Source organism: Ornithodoros turicata, chromosome 1 (assembly GCF_037126465.1).
Source record: "Ornithodoros turicata isolate Travis chromosome 1, ASM3712646v1, whole genome shotgun sequence".
Taxonomy (NCBI): domain Eukaryota; kingdom Metazoa; phylum Arthropoda; class Arachnida; order Ixodida; family Argasidae; genus Ornithodoros; species Ornithodoros turicata.
The window spans coordinates 64,272,717-64,294,678 of record NC_088201.1 but is presented as its reverse complement, the minus strand read 5'-3'; the positions used below and the strand labels follow the sequence as shown (position 1 = coordinate 64,294,678).

Sequence of the window (21,962 nt, the reverse complement as noted above, 5' to 3'; positions counted from 1 at the left end):
CAAGAAGAAGAAACCAGTCCGGAATCGTTTCTGAAGCTGTATCGAAAGCACGCAGCAGCTGACGTGGTTGCTAGTTATGCACTGGTTGTGACGATGTGTGTATGTGTGTGTGTGGGGGGGGGGGGGGGGTCCGTGAATTGGTTCTCATCGCTTCCGGGGGTCCGTCACTGCAAAAGTTTGGGAAACACTGCACTAGACTGCAGCGATTAGGCGGTAGCCGACTGAATAGCGGACTTGGCGAGATTTGGAACGAGACTTAACATGGCGGCACTTCCGGTTAGACCGCTAGGCAGTCTCTCATCTCGATGCTCGATGCGAGTCGCTGGAGTCGATGACGTACGATGTACGATGACACTCACACGTCACGACTCCGACTCGCGGGTCGCGCGAGTTGAATAAACGAACACAACCTCGGAAAGACGCAGCAGACAACCACATGCCATTGCCAACAAATGTGAAAATAACACACGTTGCCAGTTGTATAACAGTTATAAATTTAAGTGCTGTCGGAAGACATTCCGATACTTTCTAAAGCGAAGTCGTTTGCCTTGTTTCAGAGCGAAAACACCGCGCGATACAGACGGCGCAACTGTGATCGCTGTGATTCAGATTTCAGTTGAGTCGATGATTCTGCTAGTGCTCGCCCAAACTTTGATTTCATCGTTGTCAGTGTGTAACAATTCACCAACGATTCTACAGAAACAACGGCAGCTGCACAATCAATGCGTTGACGTTACAAGCACACACTATCCTGACAGACAGCCATGCATGACGTTTCGTTGGTTTCGTGATATATTACGTATTACTTGCGCGCAGAGCAAGCAAGACAATCCAATCCGTTAAAGGAGGCGTGCTGTGTTTACACTGCTATCGACTCTTTCCGTGCTTAGTGTTTTCGCGCAGGTTAAAGACGCAAAGCTAGTAAATATGCCAGTTGTCGTCACTGAACAGAGGACCACAGTAACCTCATCAGGAGGAAGGTTCTCCATGTGTACGCCCAATTTCGGGTACTTGAGGACACTCGACGGATGGCTGAAACTGGCACAAATAGTAAGTAAACTACCGTAAGTATTGTTGCATGACGTGTTTGTCTCGTGCTAATGCACGTTTCCGTACGTTTTACACTATAACAGGGTAATGTTTGATGCTCACAATATTTGGTAGTTGGCGTGCGACAGCAAAGGGCGCGGCCCCTTTCAGCGTTCCGTTACCACCTAGCTGGCCAAATAAAGTCATTGTCGTCGGTCGGGTGTAGGTTTACAATGTTGCAAGAGTTGCAGCGCTTGTAATAAATTAGTGAGCGAAATAGGGATTAGTTGGGCGCGGAATGCATTGAGATAAGCTGGACAGTTCCTACCTGTTGCATTAGCGGTGTGCTGTTGTGCAACATGTGTGTGTGGATGAGGAGGTAAACAGAACAGAAAACTAGTCAGGCCCGTTGTGTTTGTTCGACACGGGTAAAGGCTGTCTTCGTCAACATTACGCGAACAAATCTGTGCAGTCAATCAAGTGTCATGCGTTTTCCGTGCTTGCTTATTTGTTGGCGAACCACAACAGTTCGCGCCAAGTCTGTAATACAACATCGCTGTGTTACAGCATAGCCTCCTATACAGGGTGTTTCAGTTAAATCCCTGGGCCAAATAATTCGCGAACGGGTGCACCAGTCGAAGAACTTTCTTTTTTACAAGTATCTGCCTATACCACCTACAAGCTGCGCACCGTGTGAATCAGTGGGAGGCGCTCATTATTTAAATAAAAATTCAAGTGAGTTTCGTGAAAAACATAACTTCTAAAGGAGGGCGCCGTCGGCATTAAAATGGGTACTACCCTTTTGGGACTTTCAGTGGACACCTGTTAGAGACAAGTCTGCCACAGAAGCAGGCCATTTCTTCCAGTAATTAATTGGTGTTGGTTTACATATTTTTGTCGTGGCTGGCCGCGGTGAAGTGCAAATGAACGTAATTCATTGGTGGGTAAGGGAGTGGAAGAGCGTCCTTTTGCGCTTCACCGCGACCAGCCGCGACAAAAATATGTAAACTGACACCAATTAAAGGGACTATGAAATTTCCCGAACCCCCATACTTTTTTTCGATGGAAACTGTTCTTCCCGCAGAGAAACTAATATGCCACAAATTTTTCCGGACGAAATCGCTCCACTCTGCGAGGAGCGCGCGCTGGAAATGTCTCTTCCGCGTTCCTCCTCTCCCGCGCATATTTCCCTGCCGATGGTGTAACCGTGGTGTAACTGTACGGACCGCTCTTCGGTTCCCCGTTACGTCACCGGTGTTGCACAATGGCAAGTAATGCCGCGAGCTCGCGCTGTGGCTGCCGCCACTGCCGAAATCTGCCGATCGCGCGAAAGATGCTGTCATGGAGATTTCCACTCGGGAGATTTCCACATGGAGATTTCCACTCGCATACGCGGGATCCTACGGCGCATGCTCCTGGCGGGATTCCTCGGCTCGGCAACACGTCACGATGACGTGTTGCTGAGCCGGCCGTGGTCGCGTCAAGTTACCCGTTGTGTCTCCGCTCGGCAGCTCGGCACGGCGCGGCGCCAGCTGTCCTCCCTTCGCCGCTCCGTTTAAATTCGCTCCCGAGAAATCCGCTCCCGAGAAATCCGCTCCCGAGAAATCCGCTCCCGAGAAATCCGCTCGCGCGACGAAAGTAAAATTTCGGTTCTAGACTCAGAAAAATGTCTTCTTTCGAACGAAACGAAGAAAAAATCGTTTCATAGTCCCTTTAATTACTGCAAGAAATGACCTGCTTCTGTGGCAGATTTTTCTCTAAAAGGTGTCCACTGTAGGTCCCAAAAGGGGTAGTACCCATTTTAATGCCGACGGCGCCCTCCTTTAGAAGTTGTGTTTTTCACGAAACTCATTTGAATTTTTATTTAAATAATGAACGCCTCCCACTCATTCACACGCTGCGCAGCTTGTAGGTGGTATCGGGCAGATAGTTGTAAAAAAAGAAAGTTCTTCATTGGTGCACCTGTTCGCGAATTATTTAGCCCGGGGATTTAACTGAGGGTGTGTTCGTTTATTAAATTCGCGCGACCCGCGAGTCGGAGTCGTGACGTATGAGAGCCATCGTACGTCATCGACTCTAGCGACCCACCTCGAAAGGAGAGTCGCTGCGAGTCGACTCTTGAGCACTTGAGCACCTCTAGTGTTGAATCCTCGAATTTTAGAACGGGAGTTAGTGTCACGTGGGCGACGTCATGAGAGCCGCGCCGCGGCATTTTTGCCCACCAAGAGTCTACTCTCTCGGCTCTCGAGGTGTTCGAGTCGAATAAACGAACGCAACCTGAAACACCCTGTATACTGTCAGTATAGAGGAGGCTATGGTTACAGCATAATAGTTGGAGTGCAGTACTTACACCCATATTACTATACCGTTATGCTTCTCTTCTTTACATCAAAAACAGTTTGTCGTTTTGTTTTTATTAAATGTCTGGGGTAATCTACCAATGTTATATGATTTTTCACAATGTACTTTATTTATTTATATATACGCCCAAGGGCTCTGGGGGAGGGCATTACTTTTCATACTAATGTAGTTAAAAAAAAGAAACTTTTCAATTAGGTTTAAAAAAGCATTTGAATGTGTGAGCCACCCTGTGGAAATTTATAGCTGTCGTGAAGCAAATCAGTGTGAGCACAGGTCTTTAGTGCGAGCCCATGCAGGTGCTCTTGTGGAAAAGAGTGCTGAATCTAAAATAGATATCATACAGTGAAATCCTCCAAAATGTGCATGACAGGAGAGACTAAAATCCCGTACTTGTGTGTGCTAACTGGCCTGTGAGGCAGATCTTTTGCCAATTGCTTTTATTGATCATGCACTAGTTCAAAGACATATATTGCTTAAAATTGTGCATTAATTAATGTCCTTTAAGAAAGTTTAACCTTTCGAAATGTAACCAATCCTCTATCGCCAGCAACCAGTCAATTTCTATGCCATTAAAATGCAACGAAAATTTGGTGTACCATACTGCTCTTTGATACCACCATGACATGCATATGAGATTATTTGAAACCTGCTTTATAATTGCTTCAGACTCACACTTTACTAGTACTTACACATCACTACTGCAGAAGAGGATGTTAACTGTAGCAGCAACATGTAAGTCAGTAGTCAATCACTGCGCTGTGTTAACTCACAAATGGGGTAGCCTGCATTGGAATTACATATCAAGCATCAATACATCCTCTTCAAGTCGCTCAACATACTACCATCCGAAACACACTGTCCTTGAAACGTTATGAAAGTGGTAAACATATATCCATCCCTAAACATTCTGCCAGTAAGAAAATACACAACTTTTCGTGCCATGCTACTTGCATACAAAACACTACAAAACCAAGTAAGGGCACCACACGTTACATTTACATACAAGTTCAACACTGCACATACTCAAACTAGTTCTCAGAATCTTCTTGTAATACCAAGATATAGAACAAATTGCAGTTTTTTTAAATTTGCCCACTTTGCAGCAAAGACATGGAGCTCACTACCACTTAAGGTTAGAAACATATCCTCATTTACTTCCTTCAAAACAGTAACGTAAATTATAGAGGCTGAACAAACAACAATTAGGACATCACAACATTTAAGCCTCACCAATGCCCAAGGAATGAGCTGAAGTGGCATGAAGAGTAGCAATCAGAGAGGTGTAGGTTCAAGTTCCGCCTTACCACTTGCCTTACCTTACCACTTCACCTTACCACTTCACCTTACCACTTCGCCTTACCACTTCGCCTTACCACTTCGCCTTACCACTTCGCCTTACCACTTCGCCTTACCACTTCGCCTTACCACTTCGCCTTACCACTTCGCCTTACCACTTCGCCTTACCACTTTGCCTTACCACTTTGCCTTACCACTTTGCCTTACCACTTTGCCTTACCACTTTGCCTTACCACTTTGCCTTACCACTTTGCCTTACCACTTTGCCTTACCACTTTGCCTTACCACTTTGCCTTACCACTTTGCCTTACCACTTTGCCTTACCACTTTGCCTTACCACTTTGCCTTACCACTTTGCCTTACCACTTTGCCTTACCACTTTGCCTTACCACTTTGCCTTACCACTTTGCCTTACCACTTTGCCTTACCACTTTGCCTTACCACTTTGCCTTACCACTTTGCCTTACCACTTCGCCTTACCACTTCGCCTTACCACTTGCTTACTTTTTGTCAACTGCCTTCTTTCATTTCAAAACAGCACTGCATACTTTCCTTCACAACATGTATTTCATGAACAAAATAGGAGTAGGCAAGTTAGCTGGTGTTGACTTGATGTTAACATTGCCTTGTGTTTTCCCTCAAACTTAAGGTAATGTTAACATTGTGTATTTCATATTTCTAAAGCGTGAATTCATTGTAGTTTTCATAACTTTAGCATAAATCAATAGCACAAGTCTTTAGCATAATAATTTGGACTATCTTTGCGTTTGCTGACCAAGAGTGAGGGAGGCTTCGCCCCCTCGATGCGGGCCAATAGGAGGACGCCGAGGGCAGGCACTTCTCAAGCCTCTGCTCTCGCCTAAGAGATGGCGCAGCGTTACCGTTGTTTCGCGTGTCGCAAGGCTTCTGCAATGGCGCACCAATCTAACCAACGGCTTCACCGTCCGTCAACATGGGAACGAGGCCAAGTGGGAGTCGCGCATACGCCGGTTAACGGACGATGAAGCTGTTGGTTAGATTGGTGCAACATGGCAGCAGCGTTGCGGCAGGCAAAACAGCGGCAGCTGCTGGTTAACGGACGGCGAAGCAGTTGGTTAGATTGGTGCGGCAGAAGCCTTGCGACACGTGAAACAACGGTAATGCTGCACCATCTCTCAGGCAAGAGCAGAGGCTTGGGATGTGTCTGCCCTCCGTGTCATCCTATTGGCCCGCATCCAGGAGGTGGAGCCTCCCTCACTCTTGGTCAGGAAACGCAAGGATAGTCAATAAAAGAATCTGAATCTGAAAAAACAAGGAAAGAAAGCTTTGCAGAAAATTGGAGGGCAGAGTGATTTTTGTGATGTAGTTGTTAAGACTGAAGGAGGGAAAGGAACACTACTCTTGTTCTCCATAATGAATAAAGTCTGAGCTATGAGCGAAGACACAGAAAACGGACACGAGGCAAACCGCTCAAAAGTTCATCCACTAGTTCATCCGCTAGTTCATCCATCAGCTCGCCTGCATCTATGCTATACATATTATCATTCACTACTCTTGTTGTCTGTTTTACAGGATAAGTGTTGCGCTTACCACCATATTCTCGCTCTGCCCTGAGGGATCCCTTGTCTGCTTCAATAGCCTTGGCAGCGCTTCCTCCACGCGAAGCAAGCGCATGCCCAATGCATTGCACAAGCTACAGAAATGGCACCTTGAAACGCAGGGATACCCCAGGGCTTAGTCTTGTTGGACACAAACGGAAAATACTAAAGAAAGAAAGAAAACAGATGTATTAATGCTTGTGGCTATGCTCAAAACAGCACAAAATAAATTTTGATGAAAGAATGGCATCTGATGAAGGGCACTAGCAGTGAAATTTCCATCCACTTTTGTGCCTTTCATCAACTGCCACTTTTTCATTGAAATACGTGACTGGGTGTTGTCAGACTTTAGTATTGTGTTCGTCCTTCCATGTTCCATTGCCTCAACCTTTATGTTACACAAAGTAAAAAAATACAAAGTATTACACAGTGTTGTGATGTGCTGCAAAAGTTCTAAATGTAACAATTATACCATTGTACAGCACTTGCTGCTGCACATGGTGCTATGGGCTGGAACTAGAGACACGGAAGAACAAAAGAAATTTTTTATGTATGCACCAGCTTGTCTGTGCTCTTTCACTTCTGTCGACTTTAGGTGCTAATTTTATCTTGTATTTGAATACATTAACTTCCTCTTTGCAGGTTCTGGGATTCATAACTTTGGCATTGATTGTGTCCTTCGACCGTTACCAGCTGTCTTGGGCACGGTTCCTGACCTTCACTTCATTTGCATACTCTGTCATGACCTGTCTCATACTCCTATCAGCCATGGGCTCAGCAACTGGGCTGACGCTTGTTGCAACCATGTTTGTGAGTCTCGCTGTTGTCATGTTGGCTGTGCTGACCCATGCAAATAATTTGCAACTCGCCTTAGTGTTATTTCTCCTTCTTGCTCGTGTTGTATGCTCGTAAGCTGCTTCTAAATGAAAATCAGCGATTAAATACAGGATGCGATAGCATTGCAGCACACGAAGGACGGTTGACGTGCTGTGACCGTACATGATTTGCGTGCAGTGCAATGGCAAACCCAACCATAGGTTGCCGTGGGCCTCATGCAGAAACACGTGTGTCGCCTGCAAACGCGCGCGTCCACTTCCTGTTAAAATCACTGCACTCTTTGGTGCGCATTTCTGAACACGTGGCTGAGTGTAATGGCGGCACGCTTTGTCGCACGCCGCTTATGTTGCTCGTTTTCGGCCATCGCGTCTGCATTTCTCGCAGCAATGGCGGCACATCTGCGAACTCTATACTTGTGCGAGTGCTCCGCAGCACACTGCCTACACTGTAACTCTGTGGCGTCCGTGTTGCCGGACGACGTCGATGACATCACGCGAGACATGGCGTGCAACAGGGCGTTGTGGGGCTTGTGTTGTGTGTGTCCTTCTATGTTTGATTGCCTCATCCACTACAATGCTGTGCTTACACTGAGCGAGCCTGCCTGCCGGTTTCTGCTCGGCCGAAGTGGCGCTGAGGCGCCACTTCGGCAGATGTTGCGTCGCGAGGGTGAGAGGGCCCCTCTCCGACGCCCCTTTCCCTTAAACTGCCGCGATGCGGCTTCACCGCGGCTTCAAAAGTGCGTTAAAGAATTGCTATCATATTTGAAAGCAGCAAATTTACTGTAAGCTATACTCACAGACCACATAAGAGCCATGTTCACAGAGATGTATCTTCACCAGTGGAGAGTGTAGTTCACACATTGAGAGTGGAGCATTGGAGAAGATTGTGGACACCAGGCAGACAGGGAAGACAATTTGCATGTTTTTGTTTCCGCCAGTATTTTATGTGTTTACTTCAAAAGTATGCAGACGTGCTTGCAGTACATCATCTTCGGCAAGTGTTTATGTAATATGATTGGTACACAAGCAACAGTTTCAAGCATGTGGGCGCACTACGTTGCGACTCAGAGGTGTCATGCACCCACCCATGTCAATCACAGACATCTAACGTTTGCAGCAATATGGCTCATGGTTGTGTCAGCTCTACGCTATGATAAATTGATATTGAAGTGCTGGTGACAGATGATACTGGGCTACAACATCATTCACTTTGTGACATGGCGCTAACAAAGAGCCATGCCAGCGTTGCATACTCAGTTAGAAAGACTGTTTCTAGTTTGACAGATATAGCATCATTCTTGAATTTGTGGGTCGGATGCAGTTTTTTTTTTCTTCCTTCCATCAGGTGCTCTGCTTCCTAATGGGGTGAGATGTGAATTGCAAAAATGTACAAAGGAAATTTTCCTATATGGCTAAAATCATAGTAACTTCTCCAAAGTAGGACTGTTCTAATGTCTTCTATTTCTAGGAAATAATGCAACGAACAAATCACATTGAATTAAATTGAGTTTGACAATATATTTGTCAGAATGTGTTCTTTCTCTGGGCAACATGTGCTAGTTCTCCATGCAGAGCTCTTTTTCTCTCTCACTCTAGCCCATCATACTCTTTTTCCTTTTTGTGGGAGTGGTAAGTCTCATTCTGCACCCTGCAGGAGCAGACCTCACCTTTGTCACATTTGCTTGTTTAGTGGAAGTTAATTTTACAAAAATATCCACAAACTTTGCGGAGCTTACCATTGCTACCTTTCTGGTACTCTTCCGATTTTAATGATTACAGTTGTGGTCCTGCCCCAATAAAGATAGCCATGTGTTTCTCTGTTGCTATTTAAAACCATTTTCGTTGACATTAACATTTCAAAAACTGCCTTCATCAGCATTTTGATTGTATAGTACTGTATTTTAACACGTATTAGCCGCATTGCAGATAAGTCGCAGGTTACTGTTTTTTTCCCGCACTAGAGAAAACCTTTGGCGCGTAAGCCACACAGTCAGATAAGTGGCGGTTTGTACGTCGGAAAGATATCACAATGAGTGCAATGGGTAAGGCCCTTCGTTTTCCGCGATTCTGTGATTCCGCGAAATTTCGCGGAATTCGGAATTAATTGCGGAATCCTTCGTTTGGCACGGAGTTTCCCCGAATCCTTTATTTTTAAGGGTGTGTGTGGATATTAGAGTTCTCAAATTCGAATCGAATATAAATCACTCAAAGTGTCCGATTCGTGAATCGAAATGCCCAATATTCGGGCTTCCGGATAATTTGACTGTTCGCCGAATACGAACGACACCTCCCGAAAGTGGGCTTCACCTGACGCTTCCCTGTATGAGGTGAAGCAGCCCCTACAAAATTGAAGCCTGCTTTACGAAATTGTTTATGCTGCAGGACAAAACAGACAGATTGTAGTTTAGCTTAGGATAACATTAGCCCAAGTTTATTATGTATACTTCACCTGAGGAAGGGGCGGCGTCCCTTCCGTATGCAGTTTAGCGGTAGCAGTGGCGGATTTTGATTTGATATCTGGGAGGTTGCCTTTAAGAAGTTAAGACTTTTAAATAATGGCTACAGTCCAAGAACAAAAAGAGGTGTACTAAAAATGTAACTTCTCCAGGGCATGTTTTGTAAACTCCTTCCTATAAAGTTCCTATGAACTCTGTTGATGCTGAAAGATCTTTCAGCAGGTATAAAATGATTTCAGGCGACAGACCGCATCAGATGAGAACACAAGACATAATGTATGTAATGCTGAGCCACAACAGTGCTTTGTATCTGTAATTTTATAACATATTTTTTGTTCCCACATTATCCAAGAAAATAAGGTGTCTCCCATTTCATGCAGCTGTTGACTGCTCGCCGCAAAAAATCGCGGAATTTACAAGTCGGTGCCGCAGAATTTTGAATTTGCCGCAGCAGAAAACAGAGGGCCTTGGCAATGGGATAAGCACGCACAGTACAGGAATTGGCGAAATATTTATTCGCGTAAATCAATTCATTCTCAACATTCACAAATGCACGTTGCATTCAACGTCGCCCTGCTTTGAGAGCGACAAGTGCTCTTCAGTCACTTTCAGCGTTGTAGCTGTGCCGGTGCGTGGGAGCCATGTGCATGGTTCTGTCAACAGTGATCTATGGGATCCCCAGCAACGACTGAAGTCCAAATCTACTCCCAATTATTATTACTGAGGTACCAAATACTATAGAGCATTGACTCTAGAAGGTTCCTGGTGACTCCATCAGTAACTTTCCTCAGATAAGCTGCACCTGCGCATAAACCGCAGTGGACCACGACATAACTTTTTTTAACAGATAAGCCGCAGATTATACGCTTGAAAATACTGTAATAGCATGTTTTACAATTCCTTTAACGTGCACATTTTTTATTGCAAAGCTGTTCCATGTAACATAGTTTTGAATAATATTAATGCACAGTAGAACGCTTTGTGGTGAAGGTGGTTGGGACACTAAAGAACTTCACTACATCAGTAGTTCATGGCCGGGGTTTCAACAGATTGGGATCACAGGTTTACTTCACTAGTATAACCATATCTTCACTATATCCAGGTTCACTATATAGAGGTTCACTATATTTTTACATTAATTGAATGTCATGTAAAACATTATGTAAAATTTGTACAATGCTTTAATATGATATGTTACTGCCAGAAAGGCATTGCTCACTTTGCATACTACCGTATTTTCACGCGTATTAGCCGCACCGCAGATAAGCCGCAGGACTCGTTTTTTTATACATTTTGAAAATGTTTTTGCAGATAAGCCGCGGATAATACGACGCGACCGCTTTGTGCGCTAAACCAATGATGCACAAACAAAATCAATAAAGACTCTCAACGCTCGTCGACGCCATACTCCCTGCCAGATGCCCTGTTCCCGTACTGGTCCGTCAACGACTTTTAGTTTGAAGCCGCTGTCGTAGCTGTGCCTCCGCGATGGAGCCATGGCTTACCTATAACTGCCGTGTCCACGAATGCTGCTGCTCAGGTCAAATGAGAACTGACGCTTAGCTGACCACGTTTTATCCCGATGTCAGGTGTATTGAACCCTTCCTGTGGGTCTGCCGACAAAGGAGACCGTAGGGAAGGCCATAAACAATGTGGTTCACATTCCGGTATCGGCATGATGTATAACAAAGGAGGTCAGTTCTAGTGGTCTACTAAGATCGGATTCTGCCCTTGTTGCATGTTTTTTGTGGATTGACGAGTTAGTGGTGTTCCAGGAGACATTAATCAGTGTCACCCCTTTTGTTAAAGCTGCGTCAGGGAACGTATTCGGAAGGTCAGTCCACTCGAATGTACACCCGCCCCTGTTCGGTATTGTTCGTGCACTGGCAGGGCGGTCCTGTTCCGAAAAACATGAGGCACTGTCGGCTCTTTCGTTTAATCTGGGGTACGGGGAAAATACCAGGGAAAAATAGCCATCAGATAAGCCGCACCCGTGGATAAGTCGCAGAGCATCCGCGAAAAAAAAATTCTCGCATAAGCCGCGGCTAATACACGTGAAAATACGGTACTAAATGCATATTTCAGATATGGCAGAAATCCTGCAGGTAGAGATAGCAGTGTTTTGATGCTCAGACCTGATTTTTCTGCTGTAAAGGGCAGCATGGAGCTGTGCAAACCCTCAGCTTGTTGTGTCTCCTTTAGGATGACAAACTGTATGGGTGAATAGCGAACTTTTGTCTGTTTATACCTTGACAATGACCATTCTGACTGGTATGTTATAAAAATGAAGTAACTTTATTGTTACTTAGCCAAATGCATCCATTGTCATTATCTCTAGTTTTGTAATATTGTCTGTAATATTGATTGTGTCCTTGCATATGAAGAGGCTATGATGTTTTCCGTTGCAGTACCTGAACTACCACATCACAGGGTTCGTGTTCTACCTTTCTGGAGGCCTTACGTGTGTCATTAATGCTGCTCAGTACCGTGACCTGGGACAGATAATAGCTGCTGGAGTAAGTTAGATTCAAAGTTTCACTCTGATACATTGATGGGAGATTGGATTTAAAGGGACCCTACAGTGAAATCCAGTGTCTTCGTGATGACATAGCATAAGCTCTCCATTCTGGATGCCTTTCATACCAGATTGGCACACAAGTGACACGAGACAGTAAAATATTATGAGACGTATTTGAGGCAGATTAGTAATCACTATTACACTTCCTTTGAAGAATGACACCAATTCTTCAGCAGTTTGGTTGAAATAGTTGGAACCGGTAAGAATGTCTGTGCCCTCTGCTTCCCTCTCTATCAAGTCATCTTCTCCAAACTACCATTGTTTGTATCCAGCGTGATTGGCTGATACAGTTGACCAGATGGTGATGGCCAGATAGGATTGATGAGATTGCGAAAGACACTTTTGTTTTTCTGCTTTGAGCAGAACTTCAATTCCAGCTGACTTGCGCGGGTGCATGGACTACGTTGTGTCCCTGGATGCCCCTGTCAGTGGTGTTCAGCGACACGCATTTTGTGTAAAAAAATTCCAGGAGACTGTGCACATTAGCATGCTTCCAGCATTGTTGCATGCATTCTCAATAGATGGCCCATTTAGTCGCCTCTGTGTTCAGGTGTGGAAGTGCTTCACCAGTTGTGCCATCCTGCACCACGTAGCTATTTTTGCGCCAAAACGTCTTGAGCTGCTGGACAGACACGATTTTAGAAAATCTACCGCAGTTCTTCCAAGTTCCAGCTTCTAGCTGGTAACCCCGAACTACATGTTGGTAACCACAGCAGGACATCCAACACAACCCAGTGTTAGTTACAGGGAGACCTCGCAAGGATTCGAAAAAAATTAGTTGAGCATCATACCAAACACGAACCACCCCCTCGATACCGAATACAACATTCGCATTCATTTTGCGCGAGTAATTAATTCGTAAATGATGACAATAGCAAACCGAAACTGAAATGCGAAGAGCAGAAGACAGAGCTGCATACTACGGCGGTTTGTCTGGAGGAGGATTCCGTGACGTCACACAGCATTGTCGTCTGCTTCCAAGCCTGCATTCTTTCTCCCTTGCCGGACGATGTCAGCAGTGTGTTGCTTTCAGCGCCCTCTCGCTTCATAGAGGCTAGGCACTCGCTTCGTAATAATTTGCAGTTTTGGACAGAGATATTTCGTACACATGTTCCTGACATCCCAAAGATTACGGATATACCACAACCTTTGTGGTGATTTTGTTGCCAAGTCCCACTTTAAGCAAGCCAGTATAGCTGTCCCGTTACAGCCTCGTTGACATCCTCTATGCCGTTATGGTTGTTTGCCGGTTTTTATTGGTTATCTTCTCGACATAGTGTACAATAATGAGCAAAAGTAAGCAAAAACGAATACTACAGTGTTTGCCAAGATAAACTTCGGGGTTTGTAACGAAGATAAAACAAATAGAAACAGTGTCGGGAAGCTAAAGTAGATGTTAGAGGTCGTATTATGCCCCAAAATTTTATGTCGATACTGCCACTTGGTTCGTTTCTCTGCGTATAAATTGTGAAAATTAAAAAAAACTCTGCTGCCTGACATTTCCAATCAGCTATACCTGTGTTTCAGCTCCTTCCCTCAGATGGCGACACGGTCGAATGCGGCGTTGCCGACCACTTCACACAGTAATCCTCTGCATTCAGTTCCACTTGTTCACTTGGTTTCGGTATCATCTGCAACGCCGCGTTCAACCGTTTCGCCATCTGACAGAAGGAGTTGAAACACAGGTATAGCTGATTAGAAATGTTAGGGAGCAGCGTTTTTTTTAATTTTCACAATTTATCCGCAGAGAAACGGACCAAGTGGGAGTATCGACATAAAATTTTGGGGCATAATACATCCTCTAACATCTACTTTAGCTTCCTGGCACTGTTTCTATTTGTTTCAAAACTATCAAAATTCAATTCCCTGCATATCAGGAAGTGTTGCTACACAACTTTACGTGACTATGTTTCTGGATCAAACAGTACCGAAAAACCTCCAAGGTGGAAGAAAGACGCTTTTTTACATTGCTTCAGACGGGCAACATTTCCAGACTGAAACTGTGGATGAGCCCATTTTGCGAAATGTGTTTTATAGCATTATGATTAAGGCCCTTCGTTTTCCGTGATTCCGCGAAATTTCGCGGAATTCGGAATTAATCGCGGAATCCTTCGTTTGGCACAGAGTTTCACGGAATCCTTTATTTTTAAGTGTGTGGATATTAGAGTTCTCAAACTCGAATTGAATATCAATCACTCAAAGTATCTGATTCGCGAATTGAAATACCAAATATTCGGGTTTCCGGATAATTTGACTATTCGCCGAATACGAACGACACCTCCCAAAAGGGGGCTTCACCTGACGCTTCCCTGCATGAGGTGAAGCCGCCTCTACAAAATTGAAGCCTGCTTTACGAAATTGTTTATGCTGCAGGACAAAACAGACAGATTGTAGTTTAGCTTAGGATAACATTAGCCGAAGTTTATTATGTATACTTCACCTGAGGAAGGGGCGGCGTCCCTTCCGTATGCAGTTTAGCGGTAGCAGTGGCGGATTTTGATTTGATATCTGGGAGGTTGCCTTTAAGAAGTTAAGACTTTTAAATAATGGCTACAGTCCAAGAACAAAAAGAGGTGTACTAAAAATGTAACTTCTCCAGGGCATGTTTTGTAAACTCCTTCCTATAAAGTTCCTATGAACTCTGTTGATGCTGAAAGATCTTTCAGCAGGTATAAAATGATTTCAGGCGACAGACCGCATCAGATGAGAACACAAGACATAATGTATGCAATGCTGAGCCACAACAGTGCTTTGTATCTGTAATTTTATAACATATTTTTTGTTCCCACATTATCCAAGAAAATAAGGTGTCTCCCATTTCATGCAGCTGTTGACTGCTCGCCGCAAAAAATCGCGGAATTTACAAGTCGGTGCCGCAGAATTTTGAATTTGCCGCAGCAGAAAACAGAGGGCCTTAATTATGATAAACAAGACTCGCGGCGAGAAGCCAACATCCAACAACTTCATGAGCATACCCGCCTGTTCTGGCAACGCAAAATGTCTATTTAGTTTGAGATATGCAAGCCACTGGCATATGTGCCGAAGATGCACTCCCCAAGCTTCCAAAAGAGAGTCTGTTATGCTTCTATAGTCAGGGACTGGACAAAATAAAAGCTTGATGGGTAAGATCAAAGAAAAACTATTCCCGAAGATGCTTGACATTTCCGAGTGTAGCTTGCACAAGATGCATAACAAATTTGCTGCTGGTCTAGAAACTTCATTTTGAGAACACAGAAACATAGTTCAAGTACGCTGGTGTAGGCTAGTTGTTGATAAAATTTCCCAGAGTCCGTGGAGATATGCACAGGGGCAGACACAAACAGACTTGTCCGTTTGTGTGTGTAACTACGCTTCATTTCTAGACTTGAGACTTCATATGTGCCAAGGACCTTTTGAAGTCCGTCCAACACCTGCTTGGTGGCGCAATCTTTGAAATTGATACTACTGAATGTGCTAGAGTTACTACATATCTGAAGATTGAAGCTAGAAGCTTTCGGAAGAACATACATTCTCTGTAGGCTTAAAAAAGACTTCAGTCCCTCTAATTTACTGGTAAATTCATTCTGTTAAAGTGCTGTCTATTGTGAAAAATTCTCGGCAATGTCTGTTGTTAGCATTGTATGCCTTTCCCCCTTTCTCGGGTTAAGCTATCTCAATTGCGCCTGCAAAGTGCTCAAAGTATTTATGTTCAGGCTCTGTGTGTCTTAATGTCCACGCCCATGATATCAGAATACAACAACAGTAACTAAGAAAGCGAGGCCACACTTTTCTTGTTAACTGTTTTATACATTTGATGATGTCTGCCTTGCTGTGTGAATATGTATCAGAATGAGAAAACGTCCAAGGCAAAATGTGGAGAAGGTTCTTGCATTGTCTGTCCCCATTACTCAAGGCACTCAATAGATGCTGGGGAGCACCCTCTGGTCTGCTATTTCCGTGGTTAAACCGTAAGACTCTGGCCCAATATGTCCAGAAATTCAGGTGCAAATCTTGGTGAGAGTGCCGAAAAAAAAAATATATATATAAGTTGCTTTGTAACAAAAAGATTTTCTTGAGCTTATCTAAAAAACATTCCTGTGGATACCCTATAAGCAGGTGTACATAATGGCAGCACCTTCAGAGGATTCTGAATGAGCTGATCCATGCAACTTTGTTTCAGGTACTGGGATTGCTTCTTGCTGCCTTGTACGCTATCGACATTGCCCTCACATTCCGAGCAAGGGGCTAGGTTTCTTCAGCGTCATGGTCAGAACAACACACACACAAATGTGGAAAGTGTTGCCTGTACTCTGCTTTACTTTTCACCATTTGAGCATGTTATGTTGACAACGGGTACTAGCCTTACTAAGGAGGGAAGGTGTTGCCAAATTTGGGTTTCTTCATAGAACATAGAAACTGAATGTATGCAAGCTGGTGTAGGCTAGTTGTTGGTAACGTTCACGTGAGTCTGGGACAGTATGCACAAGGATGGACACAGAGGCTCGTCTCGTCCACTCGTGTCTGTACTTGTGCATACCTCCTCAGACTCCGCAGAAATGTCACCAACAGCTTGCATTCTTCATTAGGATGGCTAAGCATGAGGTGACAGGAAAGGGTGGCATGAAGAAATCTGTGTTATGTCGTATGGAAGTGTGTTACTGCTAGGAGTTTCCTTTTTTGCAGCGAGCTTTGTCAGTTGACGAGGCTATGTGTGATCTTTTTGCATGGTTTGTAATTTCTGTACGAAAATTTCAATCCATGCATAATTCATTATTGCACACCAAGATACAAATGTTGCAGGTTTTGCTTAACTTTTTTATGTTAGGCTTACATAACAGAAGAATAAAAATGGGAAGTGACAGTCTGTGATGAATGCCCTGTGTGAGGTCCAGAATGTGACATGTTACTGGTGAAAAGCAACGCAGTGCTTAGCATTGTGAAGGCTTAAGAGCAACCGCAATGGCAATACGTAGTGGTTGCAAAATGTCTTTGATTCAGAAGTTTCGACCATCCTTAGCCTGCAATTCTTGAAGAAAAAAAGTTTTATGCAGTGGTTTGCTTCCAACATGACTGATATGTCACTTATCACCGGCATGCTGTTCACATATAGTTATAATAAAGCACATGTGTAAAGTTAAGCTCTAGGCATATGTACGATGATACTAATCCATTCATCAGAGCGTATATTACGAACATCACCTTCCAAACACATTAGCACATGCTATTACTATTTTACCACACAATCAATCAATGCCAAGTTTACGGCTGCTACAGAGTCAGTCGGTGGGGTCTGTGTCATGTTTCAGAACATTTTTGTACCTAGCCAAACTAATAGTTCCAAAATAATACAATTCTTCCTTTTCTTTTGACACAGCACCACCATCATTGTAGCCTCTATTTTTTTACCTGGAGAGGGACCATGTGATGGTACGCATGTCATAAGGTGCATTCTTGATTGGCTGTTTGCATTGTCTGCATACCTGCCATGTTGCAGTTTTTCTATTCAGTCAAAATACACGAAAATTGTCAACCTTCTGAAGCCTATGTACCTTGCAATTGTGCCTCTTGTATCAGTTTTGTTGACATTGCTTGTGTACCACATAATGTGTCACAGAATTCTATCAAGAAATCTACTTCTCTGGAAATTGTGGGGTGAAAAGTATTTATTTTTGGCAAGCTTTTACCATGTCTTATCAGTTTCCAATCATGACAAATTGAATTTTCTGAATTGACCTCCAAAATTTTTGTTATGAGAAGAGAAAGTGTATGTCGGATTTACCACATTTCATTGTAAAATACAGTGGCAATAGCTGGGGGGAAAAAAAAGTTGCAAAACACGTCGTTTCGAGATACAAATTGTCAGCCACCCTGAGTTCTCCCTCCAGGTAATGCAAGAAGCGTCTGGAGAAAACGGTGCCCCGACTCTTCCTGTTTTCTTCTCACTGTTGTTTCAGGTAACTGTGGCATTGTAACTGCTATCAAAAGAAGCATAGAAAAGGCAGCTGAGGGGAGGTCCATGTCCCTTACTGCTTGCTGGAGAACTGAAGGTGTCCAACAATTTGCAACAATTTGTCTCTAAACAACAATTTTTGCTCCTTTTTTTTTTTTCTGTTCAGCTATTGCCATTGTAGCAGGGAGCTTTCTGTTTGTGGCAAAGAAACGTTGCGTTGACTTGGCAAATTTTGAAGCCCAATTCAGAAAATTCAATTTCTCGCGACTGAAAATCGATCAAAGTGCATGGCAAAAGTTAACTGAAGATGAATACCGCTGACCTCACAGTTTTTAGACACCTATATTTCTTGACAGAACTTTTTGATATGTTTGGTGAAACGCTGTGCATGTTAACATGCAGAGATATGCTCCAAAGTTAGCTTTTGGGATCTGTTCTGATTCCAAAAGGTGAGAAATCACTATTGATATCAGCCAACATGACAACGTGGCTATCCGTGTCACTCAGTGTGACACAAATTAATCTCTAACATTGTTAATGAATCTCTGAGAATAGCCTTACTTCTACTATGAAATATGAAGTGGGTAAGGAATATAAATGCAATGAAAATTCAAATGGAGAAAATGTGAATTTTGCTGACCAGGGCCCGCTTGCACGGACGTTGAGGAGACTCCTCAATGGTACCCTCAGTAGCTTTGATAGAGTGTCTGGTACGTGCTACTGTCCTCACTGGTGTTCGTGCATAAAGCACTGGCAAGGACACTGAGGACGGCACTTGGGAATTTCCTCAACGTTCGTGCAGATGGGGCCCTGGTACTGTAGTTTGGAAGGTCATTTCTGTTCATAGTGATATACTATTACCACGGTCTTTTGATACTCTATCTGGTCACGAAACTCCGCCGGAAAGTTTGCCTAGGTACCGGAGCTGCCGCGCGGCGGCGCGCGCATAAGCAGCAGGGGGTGACTGTCACGTCTGGCGCATCGGAGCCGTATGTTCACACGTGGGCTGAGCTGGGCGTTTTGGGAGGTTTTGGGCACAACAAACCAAATAAGATTGTTCAGCGTATTTGAATTTTGTTTTATTTTGCATCGTGCATGGGTGTGCAGCGATATATAGCTCTCTGAGCAGTATAATTGGCTGTGGACGCAGGAGAACTTTCAGCGAGCAATTGCTTTCACATACCGACGTCCAAATGGGACTGACCGCAAATTTGCAGTGGCGCTTAAGGCGTTAACGATTCTATACGTGGCTTTGTCACTTAAAAACGTTGCATTTAGGCAGTGATCTCATCGACACGCTTTACTGTACATGTTTCGAACACGTTTGATGTCTGAAAAAATGACTCCATCTGCGCTACAGCAATGCACCCAACCATCATTTATTGCAGATTTACTATTTTAGGTATAGCAGAACTCCACAATACTGCTATTGCAACGTGGTTCTCACACCATGGAGGTTTTAATTAACTACATTTTATGATTGTATCATACATTTTATGAATCGCGAAACAACAGTGATCACAATCAGTGGCACTGGCAATGAGGACTTTATATCACAGAACATCAATGGCCGTGAGTGACTGGGCTTTACATGATCAATTATGATAATCGGCAAAAACAATGTTCCAGGGCAACTCATGGAATGACCAAATGTCTTACGGCCTTGGATGGCCAGATTTATTTGCACTGTTCACCGTCAGTGGTGAATCTTTCCTGCCACCTGCAGCAGGGCGTGACCTGGGAGTAGCCAGGTTAAGCTTCTTGTTCTTTTCGTGGGAAAAGAAGTGCAGCTGACATCTCACAAAAAAATTAAGCACTTCAGCTGTTTTCTGGATGTAGTGCGCACTGCACCCAATGCTAGCACCCGAACATGTGACATACATGTGACATACATGTGAGGTACATGTGACACCTTGCCGGTTGCACGGACCTGTGCCAACTTTCTCTGCAGGGTGTACTGCTTCTTTTCTGTGTCCCAGAGCTTCCACTTTATTCGGTCAAGTTTTGCTTTTATGCAGACATGTGAATCAGTCCGACAGGAATTGTTGCAGGTTTCACTGCAGAGAAAAGATAAATTAATGAATGCATCTTATTATGGCCTCTTGTTGGCTGCATTGCAGTCATGTGTTACAACAGACAAGTTTCAACGGGTTTCTATGAATAACAACGCACATTCTGTTCTGATGCGCCTAGCTGTCTGTCTTGAACGCTGAGCTCTCCTGCTCCAACGTCAATGAGAGGCGCTGAGCTTGTACCACTACTACTCGTCCGTTTTCTTTTCAAGGACTGTTTCGCTGCTGGCAGCCTCCTCGTTGCACGACTTTTAGGCTTTGGGGTGCTCAAGTATTGCGGACCCCCATCAAAAATTCGTGGCACGGCCTCAGGACGCAGCTTTGACCTGTCGCGAGGCATGGTGACCTTCTCCTTGCTTTCAGTGCCATTCAGAGCTTCCCGTGTCACGAGGAATTCGTCCGCTCTGACTATGTCGGATGCGTCAAAATGCTTCTCGCACACACGTGTCCACTTTGACTCAAAGCTGAAACGCGAGTCCTCTTTCCGAGGTATCGAACGCTTCCACTTCTCTCGCTTGATGGCATCAGTCGGCAACGCGAAAAACGATACCTTTTCGCCAGAATAGACTATTTCAGAAATTGCATGGATGGCCCACCAGAGAGCGCCGTGTTGCAAAAGCCCCGCTGCATCTTGGGATTTAGTTTTCATGAGTCAGAGAGAAGAAGAAGAGCGCAAACGGTTTCGGTTTTCTCTCTCCTTCACCTCCCGCACCTTCAAGCAACACGAATGCAAACCATTTCCCACAACGCATTGCGCGATGCGCGTGACTTGGGCGACAGAGGGCCCCCGTGCGGAGCACAAGGGCAATATCTGAAATCTCCTATTGTCATATCCCGAGCGACACGCTGGGACACAACACGTCTGCGGCATGCATAGATTAGCTGAAATCTATTCACAGTCTAAGTATGCACGTGGATTTCAGGAAGAAGCGTCTACACTGGTCAAAACGCAGGCAGAAGAAGAGGCATTTACCCGTATCAGCTGGCGTTTTCTCCCCAAGTAGCGACAGGCGCGCCTCCGTGCGGCAGTGGTTCGCCCTAAGCAAACCTGACCTATTGTTCTCCGGCGGAGTTTCGTGACCAGAGAGAGTATCAATAGACCGTGTTATTACACTTTGATTAGTAACTAGAGAGGTGTGGTAGGTTGTACTTACCGGTTATGTGTGGTAGTTAGGTTGGAAGTTACTATACTTTCAAGGGTCTTCTCAAGGAATAAAATTATTTATGCTTTCATTACGCACTGGTACATAGAGCAAATGTGTGTTACGAGTGCTTGTGGGGAAAATATGTTGTGGGGTCTGTGTGCTTAGGACCAGAGTTAAGTTATATAATTTTGTTGTTGCTTCAATAGCTGTTTGAAATAGCACATGCAAAGCTCAGCAACTGTTATATGGACTGTGGCAGGAATGGTAATGAAGTAATTTGAGCAAAATAAGAGATATAATAAATTACATTACAAATTACTGCATGTTGAAAGTAATATATTACATTACAAATTGACAAAAATAATTTGTCTAATATAATGATTATGCCTGCTGCATTATGTGACTCACCATGTACACTGGCATTAATAACAAGAAAAAGAATATTTATTTAATTACAGGAGTGATTGGGAGACAAAACTACATTACACAAGATATAACAGGGTTACATCAGGATATTATCAAAATAGCAACAATCATGCATTGCAAAAAATAAGGTAGTAGAAAATAGTTTTCGGCCAGCAAAGTGTTTTTAACAGAGAGGATTTCAATAGGTCAATATCGACGGTATTCTGCTAAATAGGGAGTGTATACCGCAACAACAGATGTCGTCGTCGTATATTTCG

The 21,962-nt window shown here is 44.1% G+C and overlaps 1 protein-coding gene across 1 annotated transcript; it reads left to right on the top strand.

Moving 5' to 3' along the window:
• Nucleotides 1–650: 650 nt before the first annotated feature.
• On the top strand, nucleotides 651–21,597 carry LOC135378322 (uncharacterized). The gene is made up of 4 exons (XM_064611324.1): nucleotides 651–1,050; nucleotides 6,906–7,073; nucleotides 11,964–12,071; nucleotides 16,293–21,597. Exons 1-4 carry the CDS (start codon nucleotides 928–930, stop codon nucleotides 16,359–16,361), a joined length of 468 nt encoding a protein of 155 aa, XP_064467394.1. The 5' UTR covers nucleotides 651–927; the 3' UTR covers nucleotides 16,362–21,597.
• The last annotated feature ends 365 nt before the right edge of the window (nucleotides 21,598–21,962 follow it).